The 27,312-nt window shown below is 40.4% G+C and overlaps 1 protein-coding gene across 7 annotated transcripts in view; it reads right to left on the bottom strand.

The window, feature by feature from the left end:
- NDRG3 (NDRG family member 3) overlaps window positions 1-24,890 on the bottom strand; it is a 74,121-nt gene extending 49,231 nt beyond the window's left edge. For 4 of the 7 annotated variants that reach the window (XM_073236631.1, XM_073236634.1, XM_073236639.1 and 1 more), the window contains exons 1-3: window positions 24,774-24,890; window positions 8,975-9,071; window positions 169-204 (exon numbers count right to left, since the gene is read on the bottom strand). In XM_073236631.1, coding sequence (XP_073092732.1) covers window positions 169-204; window positions 8,975-9,031 — 93 coding nt within the window. In that variant the 5' untranslated portion in view covers window positions 9,032-9,071; window positions 24,774-24,890. The remainder of the gene's footprint in view (window positions 1-168; window positions 205-8,974; window positions 9,072-24,773) is intronic. The other 3 variants (XM_073236636.1, XM_073236633.1, XM_073236635.1) reach the window with 3 other exon arrangements.
- Between the last annotated feature and the right edge of the window lie 2,422 nt (window positions 24,891-27,312).

Raw genomic sequence — 27,312 nt, 5'->3', positions numbered from 1 at the left:
CATGATAGCAAATCATTTTAAATAAACTTGATCCAATGACCAAAAGAACATGAAGGGGTCATGATCAGCTATGAAGAGAGATCCACTTCTACAAGACCACCAACATAGGGAGGGAAGCACTGTAGAGATCCTGTACACAGCCCTCCTTGGTGCTTGTACAGTCCTTACCTGACAGTCAAAGTCCTGGAAGTTTCGTGTACCATTCTGTCAACAGAAGGCAGAAAACACAGTCAGTTTCCCCATGTGGCTTCCCCAAAGGCACAGCAAATTCAGTTCACAGTGAAAGCCGTGCATATGCAGCCTCCCTAGTTGCCATTAAAACTAAAATGGTTCTCATCAAAAGGCTCCAGAGGCAGGGTGAGTTCCTAACATGTGTTAGTAAAAGGTGAGATTACTCTTGGGCGGGCTTCCTGTGAAGACAAAGGAAAGGAGCATGGTTTCCCAGTAAAGCTTCTTGCCTCCCTATCTAAGTGGGTAGTGAGAACTTGAGGAAAGAGGGAAAAACATGGATCAGAGTCTGAAAGCACAGTCACACCCACACAAGAAGTACCTGGGAAGAAAGAAGTTGGAGGACAACCCTGAGAGGAGTGGAGGAGGAGCAGCCAGGATGGCCAGGACCTAGAATTAAACAAAGGATCAAGAAAAGAACAAAGACACAGATGGATCAGAAATGGAAGACTTGCAATTTAACAAGGAAGAATGGCAGTGTCACTGAAAGAAAAAAAGACAAAACAGGATATCTAGTACACTGGCATATCTGTTGCATCCCACAAAAATGGTGATAGGAAAAAAGCACAAATCACTAAATCACTTAAAAAAGTAGAACACAGTCAAAAGATCCAAGGAGAACAAATGAAGCTTCTAAAAGGAGATTATATAATAAAGTGTGATTGAAAAAAAAATCAATGGCAATGACTCAGAGGCATTTTTGTAGCACTTTAGATGCCAGAGTTGCAATAACATGACGTAAGAGTATAAAAAGAGTAAAGAATGATGTACTTGGGAGAAAAAAAATGCTTCTGACTTGATGTTTCATAAAGTTCATAAACTTCCACTGAAAAAAACTTCTCATTATTTAGAAACTGTGTTATCATATCAATTCTGTCTACGATGGCTTCCAGAAGATGTGAGCTGCTAATAAGTACCTTCGCAAAAGCTGCCCCTTCAGGAAAGATCTAGACGTCTATCTGATAACCCAACAGAATATTAAATAGTCCCATACCCCTTTCAAGAAGATCCTCTTAGAAACAGTTCTGTACCCTACCACCCACACTGCTGGCAGGACAAAACAAGAGGTGAAAAGCACAGCTAGCTTAGTATGACAAAAAAACACCCAAAAAACAAACTGCCCTTTTGTTTGAGAGGAACTGGTAGAAACAGCTGAGATGATCTGGAGCAGCACTAGCCAATGATAGCCATTAACCACACATGGCAATTAAAATTAAAATTAAAAATTTAGTTTCTTAGTTACATTAACCACATTTCAAGGCTCAAAAGACAAACACTGCAAGTGGTTACTGTATTATTAGTCAGTGCATACAGAGCACATTCCATTATTTCGGAAGCTTCAATGGAGAAAGCACTGCTCTGGAGACAGAAAGCTTTTGAAGGAATAAGGCTATGGATGAGCAGTCCTTGTTTCTCTAAAGTGACAGTAAAGTCCCAACAGATTACCGATCACAAAGAGACTGTAGATGACGCTGAGAAGAGGAAAGAGAGTGGTAGAGACAGCTAGGCTGAAGTACTACTCCTGGCATAAAACCAAGTTCACAAAATAAGGTTTGATACAGTCACAGCATGGCAAGACAACTAAGACAACTAAGAGACTGTGCAGATGGGACTGCGTAGCATATTTTCAAGGAACGCTGCTGTTGTTAAAAAGGATCAAAGTGTTCCATGGCTCCTACCAGCCTCATAAAATGCCTCAGAACTTCAGAGAAGTCATTGTGTTTAATTTCCAGTCAGACTATGAGAAGGGAAGACACTCATGGACCAGGGTAGATGGTTTCAGCCAGTGAGTTCCTGGTTCCTGATTCAACTTATCACCTTTCCCCAAAGACAGCACAGTGCCTGGTGTACAGCAGGTGCTTGATACATATTTATAAAACAAATAAGCCAATGTAACAAAACTAAATAGTAAAATATTTTTGTTAAGACTACAGATCAAAAATAACAAAAAACACTACTTCCAGTTTAATAACTACACTATCAGTATAGTTATTGATAATAAAGTAGGATAAAAAGTAGATTTTACAGTTTGACCTTAACTACATTGAAATATGCCCTAGAAAAAGATAAGAAAAATACCAAAACTTTAATAATTGCAGTTACTTCTGAATAGAGAGATTATAGGTGATTCTAATTGCCTTTATGTTTTTCTACACAAAGCATGAACTCCCCTTTTTGCAATAGAAAATGAGAAACAAAGGATTTGATACGGTACAAAAAATATGTTTGTAACTTATATTTTGTAATATAAGATTTAAAGATTCACTTAATCTTTTGAGGAACCATTTATAATGATATCAAAATGGACTATATTAGGGCTTCAGTCTTACAGGATTCCCAGAGGTTCCTTTAGTGTTAGAAAGATTAGAGAAATTCACTCTAGTCTGACTAAAATCTTGGTCATGGAATAGAGACATAAACTCTGATGTATTTGGGAAGCAGCTGTCACTGTATGCAGGAATTCCCCTTCCTTGTGGTCATGGGATCACAGTCATGATGCATTTCGTGAGGCCCTGAAGCTCCTGAGATGAACACAAAGGGAGAAGCCAAAATCAGAAAGAGGCAATTCTCTCCAGAAACCAAAGCTATCTCTTTGTTATAGAGATAAACAACTAGCAATAAACAACTACATGTTCTTAATTCAATGTACACAGCTAGACTCCCAGAAAAAAGGTACTAATAATTGGACAAAGACTAATACTTGTTTTCTTGCTTTTTTTTTTTTTAAAGAAATGCCAGACCCTTTTTGGAGAATGTCTTCAGGCTTCACACGTGATCATCCTGAGAAAGGAAATGCCTGTGTCTGTTTGACAGTATTTGGCACCCAGAGTTTCTTAGCGGAGAATCACTAGCTGTTCCCCACCCAACTATAGTCAAGGACAGCCATATTCTCTAACTCATTAAAAACTCAGTCTTACTCACTGGGTGAACTCTGGAAAGAGAGACTTCCCTGTGGACTTATTTGTCTCTGATATTTGAGATACATGATACCATTCTATCAAAACTTCTAGAAGTTTCAAGTTCTGGGTGTTTTCCTTTTTCTTTCTGTTCGTTTTGAAGAAATCTTTAATTCCATGTTCAGAAAGATTCTTGCACTAAGCAGACTTAAGTAGCAGAAAGGGATTAAAGAAAAAATGTAAAATAATGTATAATTTTGGGGAAAACAGAAAAAAGAGCAAGTCAAGGAAAAAGATGAATTACTGAAGGTTGTAGTCAAGACAGAAGCCAGCTAAGGGAAGTGTTTCTTGGTGGAGTCTCAGTGCCAAATACAGCAGGTAAATGAAGCAGCTCAAGAAGGTAAATTAAAAATAAATAATTCTCTCAAATACAAGTCTGGGGTATAAGCAAAAAGTAACTGAGACTAGGTCAATGAAGGAAGAGAAGTATGAAAAAGGGGGGGATGGGGAGGAAAGTTTAAAATACAAGTAATTGCTAGGGAGAAGAAATGTGGTTTCCCAACAGGAGATCTAGTCAAGAGAAAAATATATAGCTTCAAAAGACAGAAAGTAACAGATAAAATATAAAGACAAGATACATAAGATGTTAGAACCAAGTACCAAGAAGAAAAGATCTTGGGTGAATCTACCCGCTTCTGTGAACTTGAAGCAGGGTGGGACGGGCAGGCGAACTGTCTGATTCACCACTCTATTCCCAGTCCTGGCACTTAATAAATGCTATAAACATCATTTGTAGAGGTTATAAGCATCTCAAAATAGAGATACTCAAGTTGAGTAAGAAATGAATACCAAAGAAGAGTTACATGCAATTGATATGCTAGGAACTACAGTGGGGAGGAGTTGTTAATAACAGTAAGTTTTAGAAACAAGTTGACTAAAAATAAAACTGTCAAAGAGAATAAAATATGGCATTTCTGTTAAGACAATTCTTACCAACAGAAAGCGGAAAGGTGGGGAATTGTACAGAAGGGTTAGGTAAGCCCAGAAAACACTTTAGCATAAAGATTGATATAATCGATTAACATAAATTAACAAATCAGTGTTTTACAATCATCAGTAAACCATTTTAAAACAGAAGTCTGTTCAAGCTAATAACCCAGAGACAAAAAACAAAATTCCATATATATATATATATGTGAGTATGTGTGGTTGTGCTGGGTGTATGTGCATATATATTTTAAGAATCTGTATTATTACCTTCAAAAAATGCTAATTAAGAAACTGAGACTCTATAAAGAAACTTGTAAAGAGATCAGATACTTAGATAAAACTATCTATAATCAGATAATCATCTGCAGACTGCTGAAAAAGTACAATTTCACCTCTGCGCTAACATACTATCATGCTAATGGTTATGTTTCCCTGACCCCTGCATTAAAAGCTCCATGGGCACCCTTCTAAGTTGTGGCTAACGTTTGGGTTCTTCCCACCATCTCCTGCTGATTTTGTAGCTGGTTGAGGCTTGGCTACTTGTTTGAGAACTCATTTCCTGCTCCACTGCAAATTAGGGCATTTCTGACAATAGATGGGACAATCAACACTTTCAACATATTGAGAGACACCCACCCTCTAGTGCACAGTAGATGTAGCACTTCACGAATATTCATGAAGATGTCAATAAATCTGTTTTTAATTAAAAAAAGAAAAAGAAAAAGAAATCTTGGCACCAACACTCTGCCTGTCTCTGCTCTCCTGCAGTAACAAAAATGCTCATCCCTGGGATCTCCTTCCTTCTTCTAACATTCTTCCACCTCTGCTTACATTTCCAGTCATTAGTAGGAAGGGAAAACTAAAAAGTTAAAAAAGGGTCTATCTCACTTTCTACTTTAACAATCAACATGTATAGTAAGTAACTTGCTTTCATTCTCCCCACTAAATTTTTCTTCCCCTTCTTGATATTTCCTCAATTCTGCAGAAGCCAACTGTGGTCTCCTACTTATTTTCTCAAGCCTGGCCTTTGACTTTCACAAAGCTCAGCAGTACCTGAAGCAGTAGTGGGTAGAGGAGGGCAGGGAAAATGAGGCACAAACTAGTCTGCTCTCTTGCTTGTTACAAGGTCTGCTGGGTGAGGAGGTTGGAATGACCAGCTACCAGAGGCAGCAGAAGGGAGGAAGAGTCCCAGACCCCCAGTCCAGGTTGAAGTCAACAGATGTGGGTTCTAGTTTTGGTTTTGCTACCTCACTAGACACTAACTTCCGACAAGTCATATAATCTCTCTGAGCATCATCTGTAAAATGGAGTTAAAAATGCCTTTAAGCTACTTGTTTCAGAAGAGGTTGGGAGACTTAATATTTTTGGAAATGCTCTGAAAATAGTTAAGTGCTATTTAAAAGAAAAATCATTTCTGCTCCTCAAAACAAAGACAAGTGCCAGCAGTTGCTTCTTTTCATTACTGGAGCCAAAAGAAGCATGACAAAATTACCCATTTCTTCACAATTCTGAGCCAACAAAATTATAGGCATACTAAAATTACACAGCAGAAGTACCAACAATGACAAGAGACAAGTTAACATAAGCCTCAGTTAAAGCTATTTTGAGAATGCTTACTTACAGCCATCTCGGGACAAACTTCTCCCTAACAGATTGAAATCTGGACTTTCTTTAGCTCCCTGAAGCCTGGAAGGATACAGCAATGTCTCTGGCTAAGAGTTTATCTATGAGAAGAATGGATAGAGAGATGAAGCGAAATAATACACATCTTAAAGAGACAGGGCAAGCCATGGAGGTGATGCTAAAACATCTGTGGGGTCCACAAAGTGGAAAGGCCTCAGGTTTTAGAGTAGGAAAGACCTGGGTTTCAGTGCTGGCTCTGCCATTTACTGACTGGGCAAGCCAGTCTTTCAGTCAGATTTTCATCTGGTGAGTGAGGAATACTACCTACTTCAAAGGTCTACTCTGATGCTTACTAGTAGAGAGAAGGTATGCAGAGCAACTGGCACATAAAAGATACTTAATAAATAACAGCAGAATAGGAAAAAAAAAACCCTCCCCCAAAACAAAAAAGCTCTAAACATCTACTCCTATTCAAATCTGGAGGCTTATATCCTAGAGCAGCGGTTCTCAGCCAGGGAGACTGCTCTCAGGGACACTGACAGTGTCTAGAAACACTTTTGGTTGTTATGACTGGGGGCCCTAGCATCTAGCAGGTGGAAGCCGAGGATGCTGCTGAACACCCTGTAATACACAGCACAGGGCCCACAGCAACTACCCAGCCCTGACATTAACTCAATCTGAATAAGGTACTTCACCTTTCTTAGCTTCAGCAATATGGGAATAACTGACCTGTGCTCCCTACATCACCAGGCTGCCAGGAGGAACAAATGAAGTGACTGGTGAGAAGCATTATCATCATCATACCTTTCACAATGTATGCAGAAGCACCCACTTGCAGGGCAAAGCCACAATCACTGATGCACTGGGGTGGGGCAGGGGACAGGGGCAAGTGGGAGATAGAACTCCTTGTTTGTGAAAGCCACCATCCAAAGGGGGGGTGTTTCTTGCCAATCTACTTCTATATAGCTTGGCTGGAGCAGGCTCTCAGGAACAGTGATGGCAAAGGGGCACTTCTCAGGGAGAGAGATGGAGCATGGGAAGTGGGTAAAAACAGCACAGGCATATCAAAGAGGAGCTAACAGACGTTAGGAAGTGAGACACTGTTTGGTGTCTTAGCATGCTTGGTTGGGCTGCTTGAGTGGCATAAACAACAGAAATGTATTTTCTCACAGTTCTGGGAACTGGAAGTCCAAGATCAGGATTACAGCAGGATTTGGTTTCGGTTAAGAGATCTCTTCCTCTTGGGATGGCTGCCATCTTTCTGTTCCCTGACGTGACATGGCCGGGGGAGAGAGACAAAGAGCACTCTCACTCTGTCTCTGTCTCTGCCTCTGTCTTCCTCTTCTTATAAGGCCACCAATCCTACTGGATTAGGGCCCCACCCTCATGACCTCATTTAACCTTAATCCCCTCTTAAAGGCTCTATCTCCAGTACAGTCACCTGAGGTTAGGGCTTCAACATATAAATAGGAGGTGGGCACAATTCTGTCCACAGCATTTATGCATACATCAGACACAGACAAGGAATTACTGTAGCTTCAGAAAGGAGGACCCAAGCATTAATTTGATACTTCTCTATGGTCACATTCACGAATCTTTCCTTTTCTAGCTGCCTTCTCTATGAGATAACCAGTCAACTAACTCCGGCACCTCTTTCACGCAGGTGTGTCCTCAGAGGTCACAGAAATGTCCTTTTATTTGCACTCCAGTCCTCAAATATGACACTCATCAGAGCATGAGTTTTCCAAACCAGCTAATCAAAATCACTTTGGGCATGGTTCTCAATTTTGGGAGTTCACAAAAAAGCCCAAACATACAGCACAGCACACCAATTCAATCAGATTCTTTGAAGGTAGGACCTAAGCATCAGTCATTTTTTAATCTTCCCAAGTAATTCCAATAAGCAGCCAAATCTGAGGGTCATTGATCACAGAGGGGGGTGTGTCCTGTCACCTCCCCTCAGATTCCAATCTAGTTGGCCCAGACTAGGACCCAGGAATCTGCATTTTTAAGGCAAATCCACAGCTGATTCTGCTATCAGCCAAGTTCAGGATAGGTTACTATTTCCTGAAGTTGACTTGCCTGGCTAACTCCTACCTGCCTGGAACGCTTCATTTCTGTGGCTATACAGAAGCTTTACAGATGTAGACTTCCTTTCCTTCATCCTTTTCATGGCACATCATTTTTGGGACAGCCCTTCACATGCACCAAAGAATAGAGTACTTAAAAAGGAAAGAGTTTTCTGTGGGGAAGCAGCATGAGAAACCAAATTAGGACTAAAAAAGTGTGCAGCTTGCAAAGAAAGACTGTAAGAAATCTAGTCAAAAATAAAGGAAGGGGTGGTAGTGGGGATGGAGAGATGAAGTCACAGGGATGAAAATGAAGCTGGTGGCTTCACAGCCAATAATAAAGGCAGTAAGTCAACAGCCCCTAGAAGTAGGTGAAGGACCCTGCATTGGGCAAAAAAAGATAACAGGCGTCGACAGCACCTCCTGGGGTGGCTCCCTCTTTCCCCATCCCAATCTCGTTCATCTTTACCCTTATTCTTCATCAATACTTCCCTCAGGAAGGATGCCATGGACTCATTCACATCCAGCTACAGAGTATTTTAACAGGGGACAATGAAGATACACCAAAAAAGAGAGTTGAAAAGAAGGAATTTCAGGCACATTTACTGAATGGAGATGCACAGGAGAGAGGATAAACCTTTCTTTAGCTTTCTGGTTAACTCATATCACCACACCACACTTTACTTGCAGAGTCCTGGCGGCTGCTAACAGTGCTGCTCAATGTGCAGTTCTCTAACACTAACATAAACATGAAGTATACTCCCAACACCCAGGCATCCCTGATGAAAACCTCAACATTGGCAGTAGGGTCACTTCTAGACTTGACAAACTTTATGGAGAGCCTTGCAGCCTATGTAGATCACCAGTCATGGATGTTAAGTTTTCCTTATAGAAATTCAAAGTCAAGACACTTGGATTCTAAGTCAAACCCCACTCTCACACTTTCAAGGATAACTTGATTGAATTTGGCCCATAGAAACAGAAGTAGGAAGAAAGAAAAAGGAATGAAAACATCAAAAGGAGGGTTAAGAAATATATTTTAAGAAGTATTCCCTCCATAGAAAGTCAAGCTAAACATGTTTTGAGTTAGTTACCATTTAGATACTATGGAAAATGAATGACAGAAGAGACTTAAATATATTTTAGTGAAAACAGAGTAGTCTTTACCTTATCATTTAGAAGTGGTTTGATCTCTGTGAGTTGAACATCCTGGAGTTCATCCATGAGGACAGATGAGAGGATTCTCAAGAAGAAAGCAGTAACTCTGAAACAGAAGAGAAGCAAGTGAAAAAAAAGGCTTAAAGTAGGAGCTGGAAACTAACAGTCACACTACATCTATTTATTCAACTATCAGAGCTTAGTGTCATGCACTTCTCAAGGTGCTAAAGACACAGGAAACTTGATAGTTATGGCAGACAGACTCTAAAGTGGCCTCCATAATCTCTGCCCCCTGATATTCACCTACTCGCATAATCCCCACCATTAGAGTGGGCAGGGACCCATGGCTTGCTTTTAAATAATATAAAATGGCAATGCATAGGCATGCCTTGGAGATATTGTAGGTTCAGTTCAAAATCACTGCAATAAAGTGAGTCACATGAATTTTCTGGTTTTCCACTGCATACAGAAGTTATGTTTACACTACACTGTAGTCTATTAAGTGCGCAACAGCATTGTCTAAAAAAAAGAGTACATATCTTAATTTAAAAATACTTTAGCAATCACCTGAGCTTTCAGCAAGTCATATCACTGATCATAGATTACCATAACAAAAACAGTAATAATGAAAGAGTTTGAAATATTGTGAAAATTACTAAAATGGGACAGAGACATAAACTGAGCGGATGCTGTTGGAAAAATAGCACCACCAGACTTGCTTGATGCCAGGTTGTCACAAACCTTCAATTTGTAAAAAATGCACTATTAGTGAAGCACAATAAAGCAAAGTGCAATAAAACAATATCTGCCTGTACATGAGTATCTGTACATGATTACATTACATAATTAATATCTTAACATCCATCTTGCTGACTCCACGTCATTAACAAGCACCCCAAACATTTGTACCACTTAAGAGAGCACAAACCTGATGATATTTAAACTCACTGTAGAACATGATTTTATTCTCAGATCCCAGGCACCGTATAAACTTGACTGAGATACTAAATGCCCAGAAGTGTACTTTTATCTTGTTTTGTTTTTATACCAGTTACATTTCAAAAGGGGGATGAGGGCTTGAATCTTTTACCATAAATTTCAGCCAGGATCTATAATCCTCTATTTTTACAGTCCCATTTTGGCCCAGTTAACTCTCAAAATATTGGCCTAAGTGGGTTCTATGCATGGTATGCTTACCTATCAGTCTAAACTGTGCTACTTTTCATTTGGACTTCATTATCAGTAATTTAAAATGGCAATTTTAAAGTTCTTTATTCTATTATAAAAGCAAAATGCTCACTGTAGAAAATGTGGCAATCATGGAATAATCAAAAGATGTTTTATTTACATTCTTTCTGTCTAAAGACAACCACTGTTAACATATTAGTCTATTTCCATTTGTTCTTTTTTCCATGTAAAACAGTGATTTCCTGAAACTGTCTTTCCAACCTATCACTTTATTTCCTACTTTAATTCACTCACTTGAAAGCAGGTACTTCAAGATGTTAATTCTTCAAATGTGACTCCACATGTGTGTTTGTGTGTGTGGGGGGGTGGTTGTCAAGGAGCCTCAGGGTCAGAGGAAAGCCTAAGGTGCCCTTAGGCCCAAAGTGCCTGGCACTGACCTAGTGTTCCCATGCACTTTTTAAAGATGAAGAAAAATGTGATATTTGTGCCAGGACAAACATTTAAACAATGGCACAAATTAAATGGGAAGGTGTCCCTATCAGTTGAGCCTGATGCACTCAATGCAGGACAGTAAGTTGCTCCAGTGTGACTTAGAAATTGGCAACAAGACAGTAGATGTTCACCTTCCATATTATAGGGGACCTGATGGATTCTTCCAGAGACTGAATCTTTGCTCAGTTCTTATTGTCCTGAGATCTTGCCAATGGGCAGTTTTATAACATCAGTAAGAAAACTAAGATCACATGGTGGAAAATGCCATTTCCAGATCCCTAAACTACACAGCCTGGCTCCCTTCTGGGGATTTAAGACCTGCAGTTACCTCATCTGCACAAATAAAATAGTTGCCAGACTCAATCCTGGTACTAAGGGCTATTAATATTTTTTAAAGGCTAGCAGGGATTACATAAACTGCAGCAAATAACACAATGTTCACCTTCTTTCCCAGTTTTACGAGGTAGAGGGAAGACTGACAAGTAAAAACCAGCCATCCTCCAGCTGAGGATTTTAAAAAGATTCAACAAGCCAGACCAACTAGAAGAGGAATATTCTGGGGAAGAGAGGAATTCAGTAGTTTACTGCAGCAATCTCACTAAAAAGTGACAGCAGTCTGACCATGCTTTTGGAATCACAGCAATAAAGAGAAAGGAAGATCTGGGATATAAGTTGGTAAAAATAGCTAAGGTCAGAAAAGTCAGATTTTACTAAAGTTTCTAGTTACAGATTTAAAAGAATGATGATGTAATGAACGAAAAGAGGAACTGAGAAGCAATAACAGAGAAATTGGTTAAAAAAATTGATTTTGAGTCAGAGCTGAACTTTGGGCACTGAAGAGACCCAAACACAGACAGGAATTAGAATTAATGAGGAAAATCTGTAGGCACTCACCAAACCAGAGATAAGGCTCTGGGCTCTTCTGAAAGACAACTTAGTGATGGAAAAGAAAGCAGAACCAGTCTGCCTTCTTTTGTCTCTACAAAGAAAAAAAGAAGCTCATAGATGCAAGAGGAAAAGCAAAAATACAGTGTCAAAGTAGTCAAGGGAGATTCACATGAAAGGGGAGTAAAACTCAAAAGCTGAAGAGTTGAGGAGCATGAGGACTAAGAAAGGGCCATTAGCTTTGGACAGTATAAATCAGTGGGATTAAAATCTAGGGAAAATGAGATTCACTTCTCTGTGCTAAAAAGCTCATGACTATGTAGGTCATTTTTAGAAATACGAAACTGACATTTCTGAGTTGAAATGCAAGCAAAAATGTTCTTAGGATGGCCAGGAAAGACACGGGTAACAGTGTTCTTTGATACTCAGAATCAGCACTGAGAGGGCCTTTAAAGATCATCAACACTACTGACTTCTAATTTTGGCATCCAAACTCTGAAAAAGAAAAAAGTGTAGGTGGTTTGCTGGAGTGGTGATGAGACCAGTTAAGGCTCTACAGAACACTGTCAAGTCCATTGATACAGTATCACAATACCTCCCAGGTTATCACAGATGAAAAGACACTGGGGTGTAAAGGAGAGAAATTTAGTAGACTGCCTCACTGCACCCACTCCACACTAAGGACCTCTTTATTTCCGGTCCTAAATCATACTGAGCGATTAGGATCAGGTCTCTAGGACTAAATCCTACTATAAAGTTAGTAACAAGAAGGCATAGATTTGGAACTGGCGTTCACTTTCACCCATTAATTCAAAGGAGTACAGGAGATTAAGTCTATAAGCAAATCCCCACAGTTCAAAGCAGTATAAACATGAGTCTATGAACTGGACAAACTCTAAAGCAGTTTCTCAACCCCAGCACCACTGACATTTTGGGTCAAATAATTCTGTGATGGGGACCAGCCTGTGCACTGTAGAATGTCTGGCAGCAGCATTCTGACCTGTACACAACACATGACAGAAGCACACTCCTCCAACAGCTGTGACAATAAAAAATGTCTCCAGATATTGCCAAATGTCCTCTGGGGGGCAAAATGGCCCCCACTTAAGAGGCACTGCTCTAAGGGTTACTGAGGTTGGGGCAAAGGTCAGTTAATACAAGGTTGTGGGTGCTGAGAGTTTCATGGAGGAGATTAATATTTGAACTGGACCTTCAAGAAGAGATTAAATTTCTGTAGGTGAGGATAAGGAAAGAATAAAAGAAGGAATTCCAGAAAGGAAAGAGAGCTTAAAAGCAAGCAGATGAGAAGCACAGGTATGCTGGAAAATGTTCCAGTTTGGCAGAAGAGCAGAGACTCGGAGATAAGGCTAAAAACACCTACTGGAGTCAGGTCACAAATAACTCTCGATCAACTAATAGGAGACACACACACATAATGAGGCAGCCAACAATATAAGATACCACACAGATGTTTTAATAGTGTGAATCAAACCAGTGGTATTTCCAGGTGTCCTACCTCCCCAAAAGGACAGAATGTTGCTTGAGTATCATGTCTTAACACTGCACCTGGTGTTCACTACATTCAGTCAAGACTAAACAAAGCTCAGAACCAGTTCATAGGTGGGAGAAGTAACTAAGGACTGGAATGGTGAGGAGTTTCCCAAAGAAGGTAAGAATTACAAAACTTGAATGGATATGTTTTGGGTAGTTGGAAGGGAGGAAAGGATATTCCAGGTGCAGACATTTGGGATGGGAAAGAAATAAAGGTCCACAATATTATCTAGGAGATACCAAGAAAATGTAGCTGGGAAAGAAGACAGGAGTGGTCAGAACAAAAGAGCACATGAATCAGGCTTTACTGTGTGCACAACCACTGAGGGTTCCTGAGGTTTAAAGAACTGAGAATAACAGTTCTTTAAAATATGGTCAACTTCCCATCTATATGCTGCTTATAAGAGACTCACCTCAAACCCAAAGACATGCACAGACTAAAAGTGGAGGGATGGAAAAAGATATTTCATGCAAACAACAGGTAGAAAAAAGCAGGGCTTGCAGTACTAGTTTCAGACAAAATAGACTTCAAAACAAAAAAGTAATAAGAGATAATGAAGGACATTACATAATGATAAAGGGGTCAGTCCAACAAGAGGAATATAACCATTATAAATAAATATGCACCCAATACAGGAGCACCAGCATACGTGAAACAAATACTAACAGAATTAAAGGAGGAAATACAATGCAATGCATTCATTTTGGGAGACTTCAACACACCACTCACTCCAAAGTATAGATCCACCAGACAGAAAATAAGTAAGGACACAGAGGCACTGAACAACACACTAGAACAGATGGACCTAACAGACATCTATAGAACTCTACATCCAAAAGCAACAGGATACACATTCTTCTCAAGTGCACATGGAACATTCTCCAGAATAGGCCACATACTAGGCCACAAAAAGAGCCTCAGTAAATTCCAAAAGATTGAAATTCTACCAACCAACTTTTCAGACCACAAAGGTATAAAACTAGAAATAAATTGTACAAAGAAAGCAAAAAGGCCCACAAACACATGGAGGCTGAACAAAAATAGAGATTAAGCAATATATGGAAACAAATGACAACAACACAAACTCCCAACTTCTGTGGGACGCAGCAAAAGCAGTTTTAAGAGGAAAGAATATAGCAATCCAGGCATATTTAAAGAAGGAAAAACAATCCCAAATGCATAGTCTAACATCACAATTATTGAAATGGGAAAAAGAAGAACAAATGAGGCCTAAAGTCAGCAGAAGGAGGGACATAATAAAGATCAGAGAAGAAATAAATTGAGAAGAATAAAACAATAGAAAAAAAATCGGTGAAACCAAGAGCTGGTTCCTTGAGAAAATAAACAAAACAGATAAGCCTTTAGACAGACTTTTTAAGAGAAAAAGAGAATCAACACACATCAACAGAATCAGAAATGAGAAAGGAAAAATCACGACGGACCCAACAGAAATACAAAGAATTATTAGAGAATACTATAAAAACCTATATGCTAACAAGGTGGAAAACCTAGAAGAAATGAACAACTTCCTAGAAAAATACAACCTTCCAAGACTGACCAAGGAAGAAGCAGAAAATCTAAACAAACCAATTACCAGCAACGAAATTAAAGTGGTAATCAAAAAACTACCCAGGAACAAAACCCCAGGTCAGATGGATTTACCTCAGAATTTTATTAGACATACAGAGAAGACATAATACCCATTCTCCTTAAAGTTTTCCAAAAAACAGAAGAGGAGGGAATACTCCCAAACTCATTCTAGGAAGCCAACATCACCCTAATACCAAAACCAGAAGAAAATTACAAACCAATATCCCTAATGAACATAGATGCAGAAATACTCAACAAAATATTAGCAAACCGAATTCAAAAATACATCAAAAGGGTCATACACCATGACCAACTGGGATGCAAGGATGGTATAGCATTCAAAAATCCATCAACATGATCCACCACATAAACAAAAAGAAAGACAAAAACCACATGATCATCTCCATAGATACTGAAAAAGCATTCGACAAAATTCAACATCCACTCATGATAACACTTTCAGCAAAATGGGTATACAGGGAAAGTACCTCAATATAATAAAGGCCATATATGATAAACCCACAGCCAACATTATATGAACAGTGATAAGCTGAAAGCTTTTCCTCTGAGATCAGGAACAAGACAGGGATGCCCACTCTCCCCACCGTTATTCAACATAGTACTGGAGGTCCTAGCCATGGCAATTAGACAAAATAAGGAAATACAAGGAATCCAGATGGGTAAAGGAGAAGTCAAACTGTCACTATTTGCAGATGACATGATATTGTACACAAAAAGCCCTAAAGACTCCACTCCAAAACTACTAGAATATCAGAATTCAGCAAAGTTGCAGGATATAAAATTAACACACAGAAATCTGTGGCTTTCCTATACACTAACAATAAACTAATAGAAAGAGAAATCCAGAAAACAATTCCATTCACAATTGCATCAAAAAGAATAAAATACCTAGGAATAAACCTAACCAAGGAAGTGAAAGACCTATAACCTGAATACTCTAAGACACTCTTAGGAGAAATTAAAGAGGACACTAACAAATGGAAACTCATGCCATGCTACTGGCTAGGAAGAATTAATATCATCAAAATGGCCATCCTGCCCAAAGCAATATATAGATTCGATGCATTCCCTACCAAATTACCAACAGCATTCTTCAACCAACTGGAACAAATAGTTCAAAAATTCATATGGAAACACCAAAGACCCCAAATAGCCAAAGCAATCCTGAGAAGGAAGAATAAAGTGGGGGGGGGATCTCACTCCCCAACTTCAAGCTCTACTACAAAGCCACAGTAATCAAGACAGTTTGGTACTGGCACAAGAACAGAGCCACAGACCAGTGGAACAGAATAGAGACTCCAAACATTAACCCAAATATGTATGGTCAGTTAATATACAATAAAGGAGCCATGGACATACAATGGGGAAACGACAGCCTCTTCAACAGATGGTGCTGGCAAAACAGGACAGCTACATGTAAGAGAATGAAACTGGACCATTGTCTAACCCAATACACAAAAGTAAATTTGAAATGGATCAAATACCTGAATGTAAGTCATGAAACCATAAAACTCTTAGAAAAAAAACAGGCAAAAATCTCTTGGACATAAACATGGGTGACTTCTTCATGAACATATCTCCCTGGGCAAGGGAAACAAAAGCAAAAATGAACAAGTGGGACTATATCAAGCTGAAAAGCTTCTGTACAGCAAAGCACACCATCAATAGAACAAAAAGGTACCCTACAGTATGGGAGAATATATTCATACAGATCCGATAAAGGGTTGACATCCAAAATATAAAAAGAGCTCATGCACCTCAACAAACAAAAAGCAAATAATCCAATTAAAAAATGGGCAGAGGAGCTGAATAGACAGTTCTCTGAAGAAGAAATTCAGATGGCCAACAGACACATGAAAAGATGCTCCATATCACTAGTTATCAGAGAAATACAAATTAAAACCACAATGAGATATCGCCTCACACCAGTAAGGATCGCCACCATCCAAAGACAAACAACAACAAATGTTGGTGAGGTTGTGGAGAAAGGCGAACCCTCCTACACTACTGGTGGGTATGTAAATTAGTTCAACCATTGTGGAAAGCAGTATGGAGGTTCTCAAAATGCTCAAAATAGAAATACCATTTGACCCAGGAATTCCACTTCTAGGAACTTACCCTAAGAATGCAGCAGCCCAGTTTGAAAAAGACAGATGCACCCTATGTTTATCGCAGCACTATTTACAATAGCCAAGAAATGGAAGCAACCTAAGTGTCCATCAGTATATGAATGGATAAAGAAGATGTGGTCATCTACACAATGGAATATTATTCAGCCATAAGAAGAAAACAAATCCTACCATTTGAAACAACATGGATGGAGCTGGAGGGTATTATGCTCAGTGAAATAAGCCAGGCGGAGAAAGACAAGTACCAAATGATTTCACTCATATGTGGAGTATAAGAGCAAAGAAAAACTGAAGGAACAAAACAGCAGCAGAATCACAGAACCCAAGAATGGACTAACAGTTACCAAAGGGAAAGGGACTGGGGAGGATGGGTGGAAAGAGAAAGGAGGCATTACAATTAGCATGTATAATGTGGGTGGGAGCATGGGGAGGGCTGTACAACACAGAGAAGACAAGTATGATTCTACAGCATCTTACTATGCTGATGGATAGTGACTGTAATGGGGTTTGTGGGGAGGACTTGGTGAAGGGGGGAGCCTAGTAAACATAATGTTCTTCATGTAATTGTAGATTAATGATACCAAAAAAAAAATGTGGTCATTTTATTCAGTAGTTATTTTAGAAAGACCCGGGGAGCTTTGAAGAATGTCAATACCCAGGCCCCAGCCTTAAATATCCAATTTAATTAGGTTAGAGTAGGACCCAGCAACTGTTTTTAAAGCACCAGAAGTGATTCTTACATGCAGCTAGGGCTTAGAACCACTGGTCTATAGTCAACCATCATCCCCAAATGAGAAAAGTCTTGAAATTTAAGAAATTTGCCTAAATTCATGCAGCCAGTGGGTATGGGGCTGGGACTGGCATCTAGACTCCCATTCCAAGCTCTGACAAATATTGCAGAGTACTGGGCTGAACTCCACACTTCAGTCTGTAAGGAGCACAATTATCTGATGACTGGGATCTTAAAGTGTACCAGCATTAAAGCCTGAATTAATCTAATCATAAAACTATTGACTTAAGCTTCCCCTCAAGTGTCCAGGGTAATGGATGCTGGGTTCACCACTGTCTCCTGGGGGCCCTTAGGAAAGGATCTCAGGAGACTCCAGAAAGCCAGACAAACAAGCCAAACCACCCAGCTCAAAGGAATAAATGACTTTAAAATACAGCTGAGCTTCTGTACTACCATAAAGGAAAGTCTGGGTTTCTCTTCACCAGAAGAAACACTCTCAGAGATGTTATCCCATAAGCAAAGGTGGGGGAAAAGTGATCAAAGACAGCTACTGAAGAATGCTCACAGACCCCTACTTTAACAGGAAACACCCTGGTGGTCCTCAGCCCTGCATAAGGCAATCCACATACCTTGTGTTTTTCTGAAAGGAAAGCGGCACGCTTTACAACAGGCCTACCTTCCTATTGTGTCACTCCTGGATTCTGGCAGAAGGTGGTAAACAGGTTTGCAAAAGACTGCCAAGCTGGGAATCTGAACCTGCTCTACTTACTCATACTATTTATTCGAGGGTGCTGGTACAGATAACTACTAGAACAAAGCAACACCACCTAGGGACCTTCTTGTTAATACCAGACAGCCACCAACCAGCTGAAGCTCTAACATGGGGTTACACTAATGTAAGTCTAGAAGCAGAAGAAGCACTACCTTCTCATTTCCACTCCTCAAGGATGCAGCTCAGTACACTAGAAAAGCTACTGGCAAAGCTCTAGTAGCTACTACATGTTCTTAAGGTGGGCTCTGGGTTCCCGCCAGCTCTAAGACTGAATCCTTAAAAACAATTTTTTTTAATTCAAGTATAGTTGATATATAATCTTATGTTGGTTTCTAATGTACAACACAGTGGTTCAACAGTTACCCATATTATTAAATCCTCACCCCCTCTAGTGCCGTTACTATCTGTCAAAGTAGAAATATGTTACAGAATCATTGATTATATTCTCCATGCTATACCTACTGTCCCTGTGACCAACTTATATTGTGTTTGCAAACTGAAGACAATTTGTTCTTTAAGACAGCCTGAGTGGAGACAAAGGACAAACAAGAGCCCTAAGATGCAGAATTTAATACTCATATTGATAAATTAAGCACTCATTCTATGCCAAATACCATGATAAGCATTTCATTTCATTTATCCTTTTATTATGTCATTTTACTTCCCAACACACTTATTAGATAGGGACTGTAATCCTTCTCATTTTACAGATGAAGATACCTGAGACCAAAGGTCACACAGCTAGCAACTGGCAGAGTAAAAATTTGCACCTAAGCAGACTGCAGCTTGAGCCTGGGCAGACCTCTAAAAACAACTTTTCCCTCTTGAGGCTGCCAACTGATTTGCTTATTTTTTCAGGTTTGGTTACTGGAGTTTACCAGGATCCTAATGATCAAAGACTTTGAATACTGAAAAGCACCACACAAAATTTAGGTATTATCACTACCATCATCATCATTAATTAAGAGGAGTTTGAAAAGCAATCTGCCCTATGGGCTGTCTAGTCACCCAAAGTTATATTTTAGTCAATGCCCTGCTTAAAACCATGTTCCAACACAAAGGTTTAAAAGAGGCAAAGCTGAAGAGTGGCAGGAGGGGCCCTGGCCTCAGAGTTATCTCAGTTGCAGAATAAACAAACAGTCTGATTCCTTCTCTCTCTGCCAACTATTATGGTTTCACATAAAATTGGCTTTAGAGCTAAAATCTCACAATTTAAAAAAAGCATTCAACTTTTATCCCTAAGTTAAAAGTTAAAGCTTAAAAATAGAGAAGCATTTTAAGTACAAAACTGTCATTTTTAATAAACAGCTGTGTCTGATTTGAAAGTAAATGGTATTTCTGGAAAGATTATCATATGACAAATACCAACTCAATGAAAAGCCGAGACTTCTAATCTTAAATTATCATTAGAAATGGAAAGGCAACCTCATGCTATTTTTATGAACTACATACAATTTTTCTTACCCTGATTTATATCATTTATGAACTTTTAGGCCATCTCACTCAGTTCCTAGAACAGTAACTATTGCCTCCAAACCTGAAACAACATTATCTCTAAAAGGATACTGCAAAATTTACCCAAAAAAACCAAAAAACCTTAACATAATAAGTAATAAAATCAAGTATGAAGAATGGCTGCAACAGAAATTTATACTTGATCAACAGAAAACTCCAACTGCAGTCTGTGGGCATTTTTAGGAGGTGAGGGGATTATAGCCAAATGATAAACAGCTAAACCCTAGGGGAAGCCACCCCTCTACTTGGAAAACTAACTTTAATTTCCTGTATAAAATCTCTGGGGAAGGTAAAAAGCAGCACCTCCAAACAAAAAGTTGGGGAGAACGCCTGCTCCATATCAGATGTTCTTTACCAAGTTTAATGGCATAGCCTGTTTGGCAACATAATTAGTATTTATATGGAATTCAACTCAGAATGTAATGAAACCATGCTTCTTCCAAAGTACACCCCATTCAGCCATCAACAGACATTTATACAGGATTGATAAGATGTCAAATTCTGTGAGGTACTATGGAAAGCACGACAGAATTTTGAGTACACTATACCCTTCGACTGAAGAGATAAGATCAAAAGACCTCATATTACCCATTTTTGTATGACAATAAAACGGTCCTCCAAAGACTTTAAGAAGGGACTAGCAGTTACCAAAGGGAAGGGGGTGGGTAGGGAGAAGGGGATTAAAGGGCATTATAATTAGCACACATAATGTAGTGGGGTCACGGGGAAGGCATTATAGCACAGAGAAGACAAGTAGTGACTCTATAGCATCTAACTACGCTGATGGACAGTGACTGCAATGGAGTGTGGGGTGGGACTTGATAATATGGGTGAATGTAGTAACCACAATGTTGCTCATGTGAAACCTTCATAAGATTGTATATCAATGATACCTTAATAAAAATAAATAAATAAAACATCCTCCATATATCTCAGTTCATTCATTAACAATTAATGGCAAAACTGTATGTAAATATTATAAATACAATACAATCAGCCCTGTGATTAAAGTAAAAAATTTTCATTTAATAAGGAAAGCCCTTAAATCTGATAATTACTCATCCTCAATATAGGTTGTTTTTTGTGTAGTACCTTCAAGCAGTCTCTTAAAGAGGGTGGTTGGTTTTAAAGGTCTTTCAGAATAGATGACTTGATACCCAGTTCTGCAGTAAACCCAAAACATTGTCAATCTTTGGACTTGCAAGTGCTTTGATGCACCCCTTCCTTTCATTATCTCTATTCAAGCTTGTTGATTTTTTCTTCCAGAATCTCCCATTTGCCTTTTCCTTTTCTTTCTGACTCTCCTCACCTCTTGCCTGGACTTGCACTTCACTTACCAAGTGCTTGTTATCTGCTATGCACAGAGCTAGACCCTCTTTCCTTGCTCTTAGGAAGCTCACATGATACTCAATAGCGCTGTTACCTGCCCATCTTGATCACCAGACTGCAAGCTTTAGCAAAGGCTTTGTATTTCCAGAACCTAGCAGCATGTGGCATACAGCTACTCTAAAATGTTTGTTTTATGAAATCAGATTACCTTAGCAAGTCCTTTTAAATCCATATATATTTTAGTATATGTCTTCAAAAAGACTCTTTTCTTCCTTTTTCAAAATACAGAAACAATATATGCACAATACAGAAACAACATAGAAAGGTAGAAAGTAAAAACTGAATTCTCCAACTCCCTAAATCTCACTTCCAGAAGTGACTACTATTATAGTTTGGAATGTGCCTTTCCAGAACTTTCCTACACTGGTATGTAACACACACACAACACTTACACTTTTGGAACAAGTTCTTTGACAGTTTCTGACACTAGTTTCTCGAATTTCTAATCCAGTTGAAATTCTCAAAGTGCTGTCCTTCATTAGAAGCATCAGCATCATCTAGAAACTTGTCAGAAATACAAATTCTTGAGCCCCATTCCCAACTTGCTGAATCAGAAACTCTGGAGAGGGGGGCTCCCCCACAATCTGGGTTTTAACAGACTCTTCAGTGATTCTAATACACATTAGGTTGAGAACCACTGCTCTAACCCAGTTATGCCACCCTAGGCCAGCCAGTTTTTATTACTGCTCTTAAACATGCCAGGCATTGTTATCTTGCTTTAGTTTTACGACCTGACTTCTAGATGCCTTCCTTTGTTCTTTTGAGCAGTTCTGACCCCACCAATTGTCAAAGCCCAGAAAGTCCTAACTCCTCCCCAAAGTGCTCTCATTGCCACAGCTCAGAGCTCTCTTGCCCCTCCCCCAACTCCTATGACACACCTAGTTTTTCCACCACACAATTTACCAATTAGGTATCTGTCTTCAAAGTTAGAGAACAGTTCTTTACTATTCTCCCAACAGATCATAAGCTCCTTGAAGACATGAATATTTTTGTTATCTCTTCCTCACCCCTGTTGTAAGCACATAAATGGAATTTTTAAAAGCTGCTGGTTAATGTCTTTAAGGATGAATTCACTGAGAGAAATACTGATAAAACTTTAATGGATAAGACCTCTGGAATTTCAACTTGTAGTCCCAGTATTGTGACCTTGGACAAGTTCAGTTCTTAGGATGGGGTCTGTAAAAGCCAGAAAGTTGGACGCAATGACTTGATGCTTCCCTTTAGCTTGACAGTGTATGATTTTATGAAATGTCTCATGATGGAATACCTTATTCCATTATACTCTCATATTGCTTCCCTTGTAATGCTATTATGGAAATTTTAGACCTGAGCTACAGTTAGGTATGATGTTACGTGTTAACTAGTAAGCTCTTACAACATGAACTATGTTTTATTCATTTGGGAACTTTACACCATACCCAGCACTATGCCTTACACCTAATAGCTCAATGCATTTGCAAAAATTTAGAAAAACTCTTTAAAAAGCTTCATTTATGTAAAGAACCCGTGCAAAGACCTGCTGTCTCTCTAAGGGCCCTTTTGAATATTATTGTAAATACTACGAAATGATTCATGGTAGAAATTGTGATTACTCTGATAGCATTAGGAGCAGTCAGCCACATAAGGCAAAAGAATGTAAAATGAATCTCACATGTATTTAGTGATAGACTAAAAGGCCTTAACTCTCAGGCTACCTTATTGGAACATGCAAATAAAAACTGGCCTGTACACTTAAGCAGCATACATCAACTCCACTGTTGGTGATAAACAGGTTTCTTGATGCAGTATTCTTCTCAGCAAATTTTCAGAAGCAACAGGGTGGACTAGAGACCTATGAGTGGCAAGTGGTAACCAGAGCTGAATTTAAGGGAGGGACAGCAAAGAGAAATTGAAGGCAAGAGGAAGAGCAGTAGGACAGCAGGAAACACCACTTAAAAGGAGCAGTGGAAATTCACTGGGTCTTTACTAAAAGCCTATTATGAGCCAAGCACTTTTGGCTACAAAGATGGTCACTGACTTCAAGGGGCTAACATTCCTAAGGGTAATACCAAGTCTCTACCCTAGAGTGAGTGAGTGAGTGAGTGAGTGAGTGAGTGTGTGTGTGTGTGACAGACAGACAGACACAGAGAGAGGTTATAATTGGGAAAATCAATCAAGGAAGGCTTCACAGAATAGATGGTGAGTTAAGCTCTTAAGGGTGTAGGAGGATTTGCTAAGGGAGAAAAAAAGAGTTTGAACTAGTTACTCTGGGGAAGAAACATTCACATTTTTACAGCTGTTCCTCTGGAACTTTAAATCATGAATGCTTCTTATTTTCAGCACCACTTTGTCAATGCTTTCTCTTTTTACTTTATCTTAAATACTGAGATGTTTAAGCCCAGTGCTGGAACAGAGCCACAAAGCCCCAGAATGAGGTGAGAGCTCGCCAATTTTGCTCTGTCACCTCTAAATCCATCCAGCCCAGTCCTGCTCTCCTGGCAGCCAGAAAGGAAGGATAATTATATCCTCTGGGGGCAAAATCTGGATGGGCAGACAAATCTTACTCCTGTTCTTCCAGTAAGCCACCAGGAAGAGATTCCCTACCTCCCTAAGCCACGAGGCTCCTAGTCTACCTGCGACAGGGAGGCCAGCTCTGCAGAAAAAAGCCTATGTGAAAAGGAAGGGAGAAGCACTGGATTGAGAAACGTCGGGTTATTAAATGAGATAATCTTACTAAAACGTTTAGCAAAGATCAATAAACCACCCCATGAAGACAAAAAAAAAAAAAGATCAATAGCACACAGCAAGCGTTGGAGGAATGTGAGCTCTTATTAACAGCATTCCTACCACTGTTATTATTACAGTAACACCTCAATTGTACTTCAACACATGAAAACAGCTTTTGCTGCCTCCTTTTATGAGGCTGAAGAACAACTCCAATTTTTTAAAGGTGCAAGATCAAATTCCAAATGCACTGACCTGAGAGCCCGAGTTCAGGAGCCCGCCCTGCCTCTAGTGAGGCGCATGACCTTGGGAGCAACACTTCGCCTGTGCCTCAGTTTCCCTATCTGTAAAGTGGGGCGAAGAAGCCCCTCCCCTCAAGGTCGGCGTGGGTTCCAGGTTGGGGGTACCTTTTGCTGCACCATGGCCGCACGGGTGCAAGGTGAGCTCACGGCCCATTTTCCAAACCCCCTTGGCTCTCGGGCGTCCCGGGTAGATGAATGCCCGGCCCCGAGGCCCACAGAACTCAGCCGCCTGCAGAGCAGGAGCAGGAATGGGGGTCATGCCTGCGGGGTCTGCGATTGAGGGTGTCGGGCGCCCGCACTCTGTCGCCAGCGGGCTAGCGGAGGGGCCCCCAGCACGGGCGCGAGGAGCGCGGGGAGGCCGGACTGCCCGGGTCCCGCGAGCGGGGACGGTAGATGTCACGGGGAACCAAGAGAAGGCTGGCAACGCGGGCCGGGCCCCGCCGCACCGCGGAGACCAGGCGGGGAAGAAGGCAAGGAGAGCGACGCCCCCACAGGGAGCGCCGCACACCCCTCGCGGGCCGGGCTGAGGCGTTCACTCACCTGAAGTGTTGGCACCCGCCGTCAGTACAGCAGCGGCAGCAGCGGTGGCGGTGGCCAGAGGGGCGGGGGAAGTTCTGCGGCTGCGCAGGCGCGCTGATGCTGTCGGAGCTGCGCAGGCGCTTTGCGCCCACCCGCCCCGGGAACTACCGCAAACATGGGGACTGTACCGGGAGGGGCCGGCGGCGCCATCTTGGATGTAGTTTCTCTGGCTGCGAAGCATCCTCCGAGAACGTTAAAACTAGAGCAGCCCGGGGGGAGGGGTGTTGAACGCTGCGTTTTGGCCGGTCTCCTCCCCTTCCGCTGGGTCGCATCCTTAGCAAGGACCTAAGAACTCTTGCAGAGGAGAGCATCCTCGTTTTACGTGAGTCCAGAGGCGTATCCAAGGTTAATATGGCGACTCACATATGGCTTAGCACGTGGAAGGGAATTTACAGTAAATTCTTGGTGAATGAACACAGTAATTTGAGAACCAGAATCCAAGACTCAGGGCTCTAATTCCCGGTCTCCCCAGTGTAGCATCTGTTACAACTGCCAGCCATACCATTTCCTTTCTTCGGAACATCATGAGAAATGTAATTTTTTTTCCCAGAATGATTACACACACAAATTAAGCTTGATGACCCAACACCACCACCAAAATGTACAGGGCATAATCCCCTCCTTGAATAAATTTAATCTTATTAAAAGTAAGATATTGTTACCATATTAGGCCAAATGGAATATTACCAAACATCTCAAAGGCAGCAACTGTCCATAACATTCATCAAGCACAATTCCTGCAACAAATTTGGGGAGGGGGAAAACTAATATTAACTGAGCACTGCCTTTTATTACATGTTTATTGATTAATTTACCGAGTGCCAAGTTGGTTCTAGTTCATTCTCTATTACTAATTACTAGTCCTTGGTTAATTAAGCCTCTCCATGCTTAAGTTTCTCATCCACAATGACAAAAAAACATAAGGTATCTAAGGCTGTGGTCTGTGGGTAAAATGCTTAGAACTTAACTATTTTTCTATGCGTTAGCCTGTTAGCTGTTGAAGACAAACACAAATACACTTATCCTTGAATTTAAACAAATTCTTATAAACAAAAATGCAATACAATGTTAATAAATAAAATGAGGGAAGGTACAAATCATCTTTGAAGAGAGGTGATCTATCTTTATTTTACAGATGAGGAAACTGAAGACGAGATAAAGATTCACTACAAAATCTACCTCTTTCCATCATACTACGCTGCTCCTGCAATAGCCAATTAACACCACTCCTCTGATTCTTAAAAGCTCCAGATTTCCTTGGGGCTGTCCAAAGTTTCTCTTCTTACTCTACCCTGGACAATATTATTCTCAAGGTTTCAATAACTAGGTATCAGTAACTTCCAATTTTATTTTTAGTCCAGATTTTTCTACTCAGTTTTCCACACATTTATCAAACAGTCTAGTTGACTTCTCCATTTGGGATCCCAGATTTCCCATCTCATTAACTCCTCTTTTTCCACCCAGTTGTTGAAGCTTTCACCTCCTTCAGTATACTGATACCACTATTCTAAACTTATATTTAATCTAACTCTTAGTGCTTCTGTAACATTGCTCCTATCATTCTCCTAATCTTATAGATAAGAGGTTAAGTAACCTTTTCTTGGTCACACTTAGTAAGTAGCAGTCAGGCTTTTAACAAATGTTACATAACTACTAACCTCCAGACACTATGAGTAACTCGCCCAACTCATCCACTGCCAACACCTAGCACTGGCCATCACTTCCCATCTAGGCTACTGCAATGGCCTAACTGGCCTTTACAGCCTACATACCTTCCTTCCTTCTATCTATTCTTCACACAACTACAGTGATCTTTTAAAAAGGAAATTTTGATGCTGTCTCCTTTATTTTTAGTTTCTATTAAGGTTTCACATGAGCAACTGTTGTGCCCCGTTTCCTTGAGTCCCCACGTGGAGCCACAGTCACCAAGCTCAGTCGCAAGATGCAAAAACAAAACAGGTCTTTATTGCTAGTTCGGACTAGGGTCCCAGCAGCCCGTCAAAACACAGGACACAATCTGAGACCCTGAACAAAGTTCCCTTTTTGCTTTTATACTGTAGCAAAAAAAACAGGTAGGGGCTTTCTTCCAAGGGGGGGTGGTTTATTGTGACCTTAGCTGATTGGCTGAGGAGGGTTGCTGGGCAGTTTCCATGAGAATGGGCGTGGCTTGAGCGGGAAACTCAAAATGGGGGACACATAACAAAATGGAGTGACAGTTATTCAAAATGGAAGACACAAAATGGAAGCAGGGGTCATGTAGGGGACACAGCTATTCAAGATGGCGGACACAAAATGGAGGCACATAGTTATTCAAAATGGGGGACACAAAATGGAGGCGGAGGTCAAGCTAAACTTCCAGGGGTCCCACATAACATTGTGGTTACTACATTCACCCATATTATCAAGTCCTCCCCACACTCCATTGCACTCACTATCCATCAGTGTGATAAGATGCCAGAGTTACTACTTGTCTTCCCCGTGACTCCCCCCACCATGTGTG

Source organism: Manis javanica, chromosome 5 (genome assembly GCF_040802235.1).
Source record: "Manis javanica isolate MJ-LG chromosome 5, MJ_LKY, whole genome shotgun sequence".
NCBI classification, from domain to species: Eukaryota; Metazoa; Chordata; class Mammalia; order Pholidota; family Manidae; genus Manis; species Manis javanica.
The sequence above is the reverse complement of the archived record's forward strand: the minus strand, read 5'-3'. Positions and strand labels throughout refer to the sequence as shown.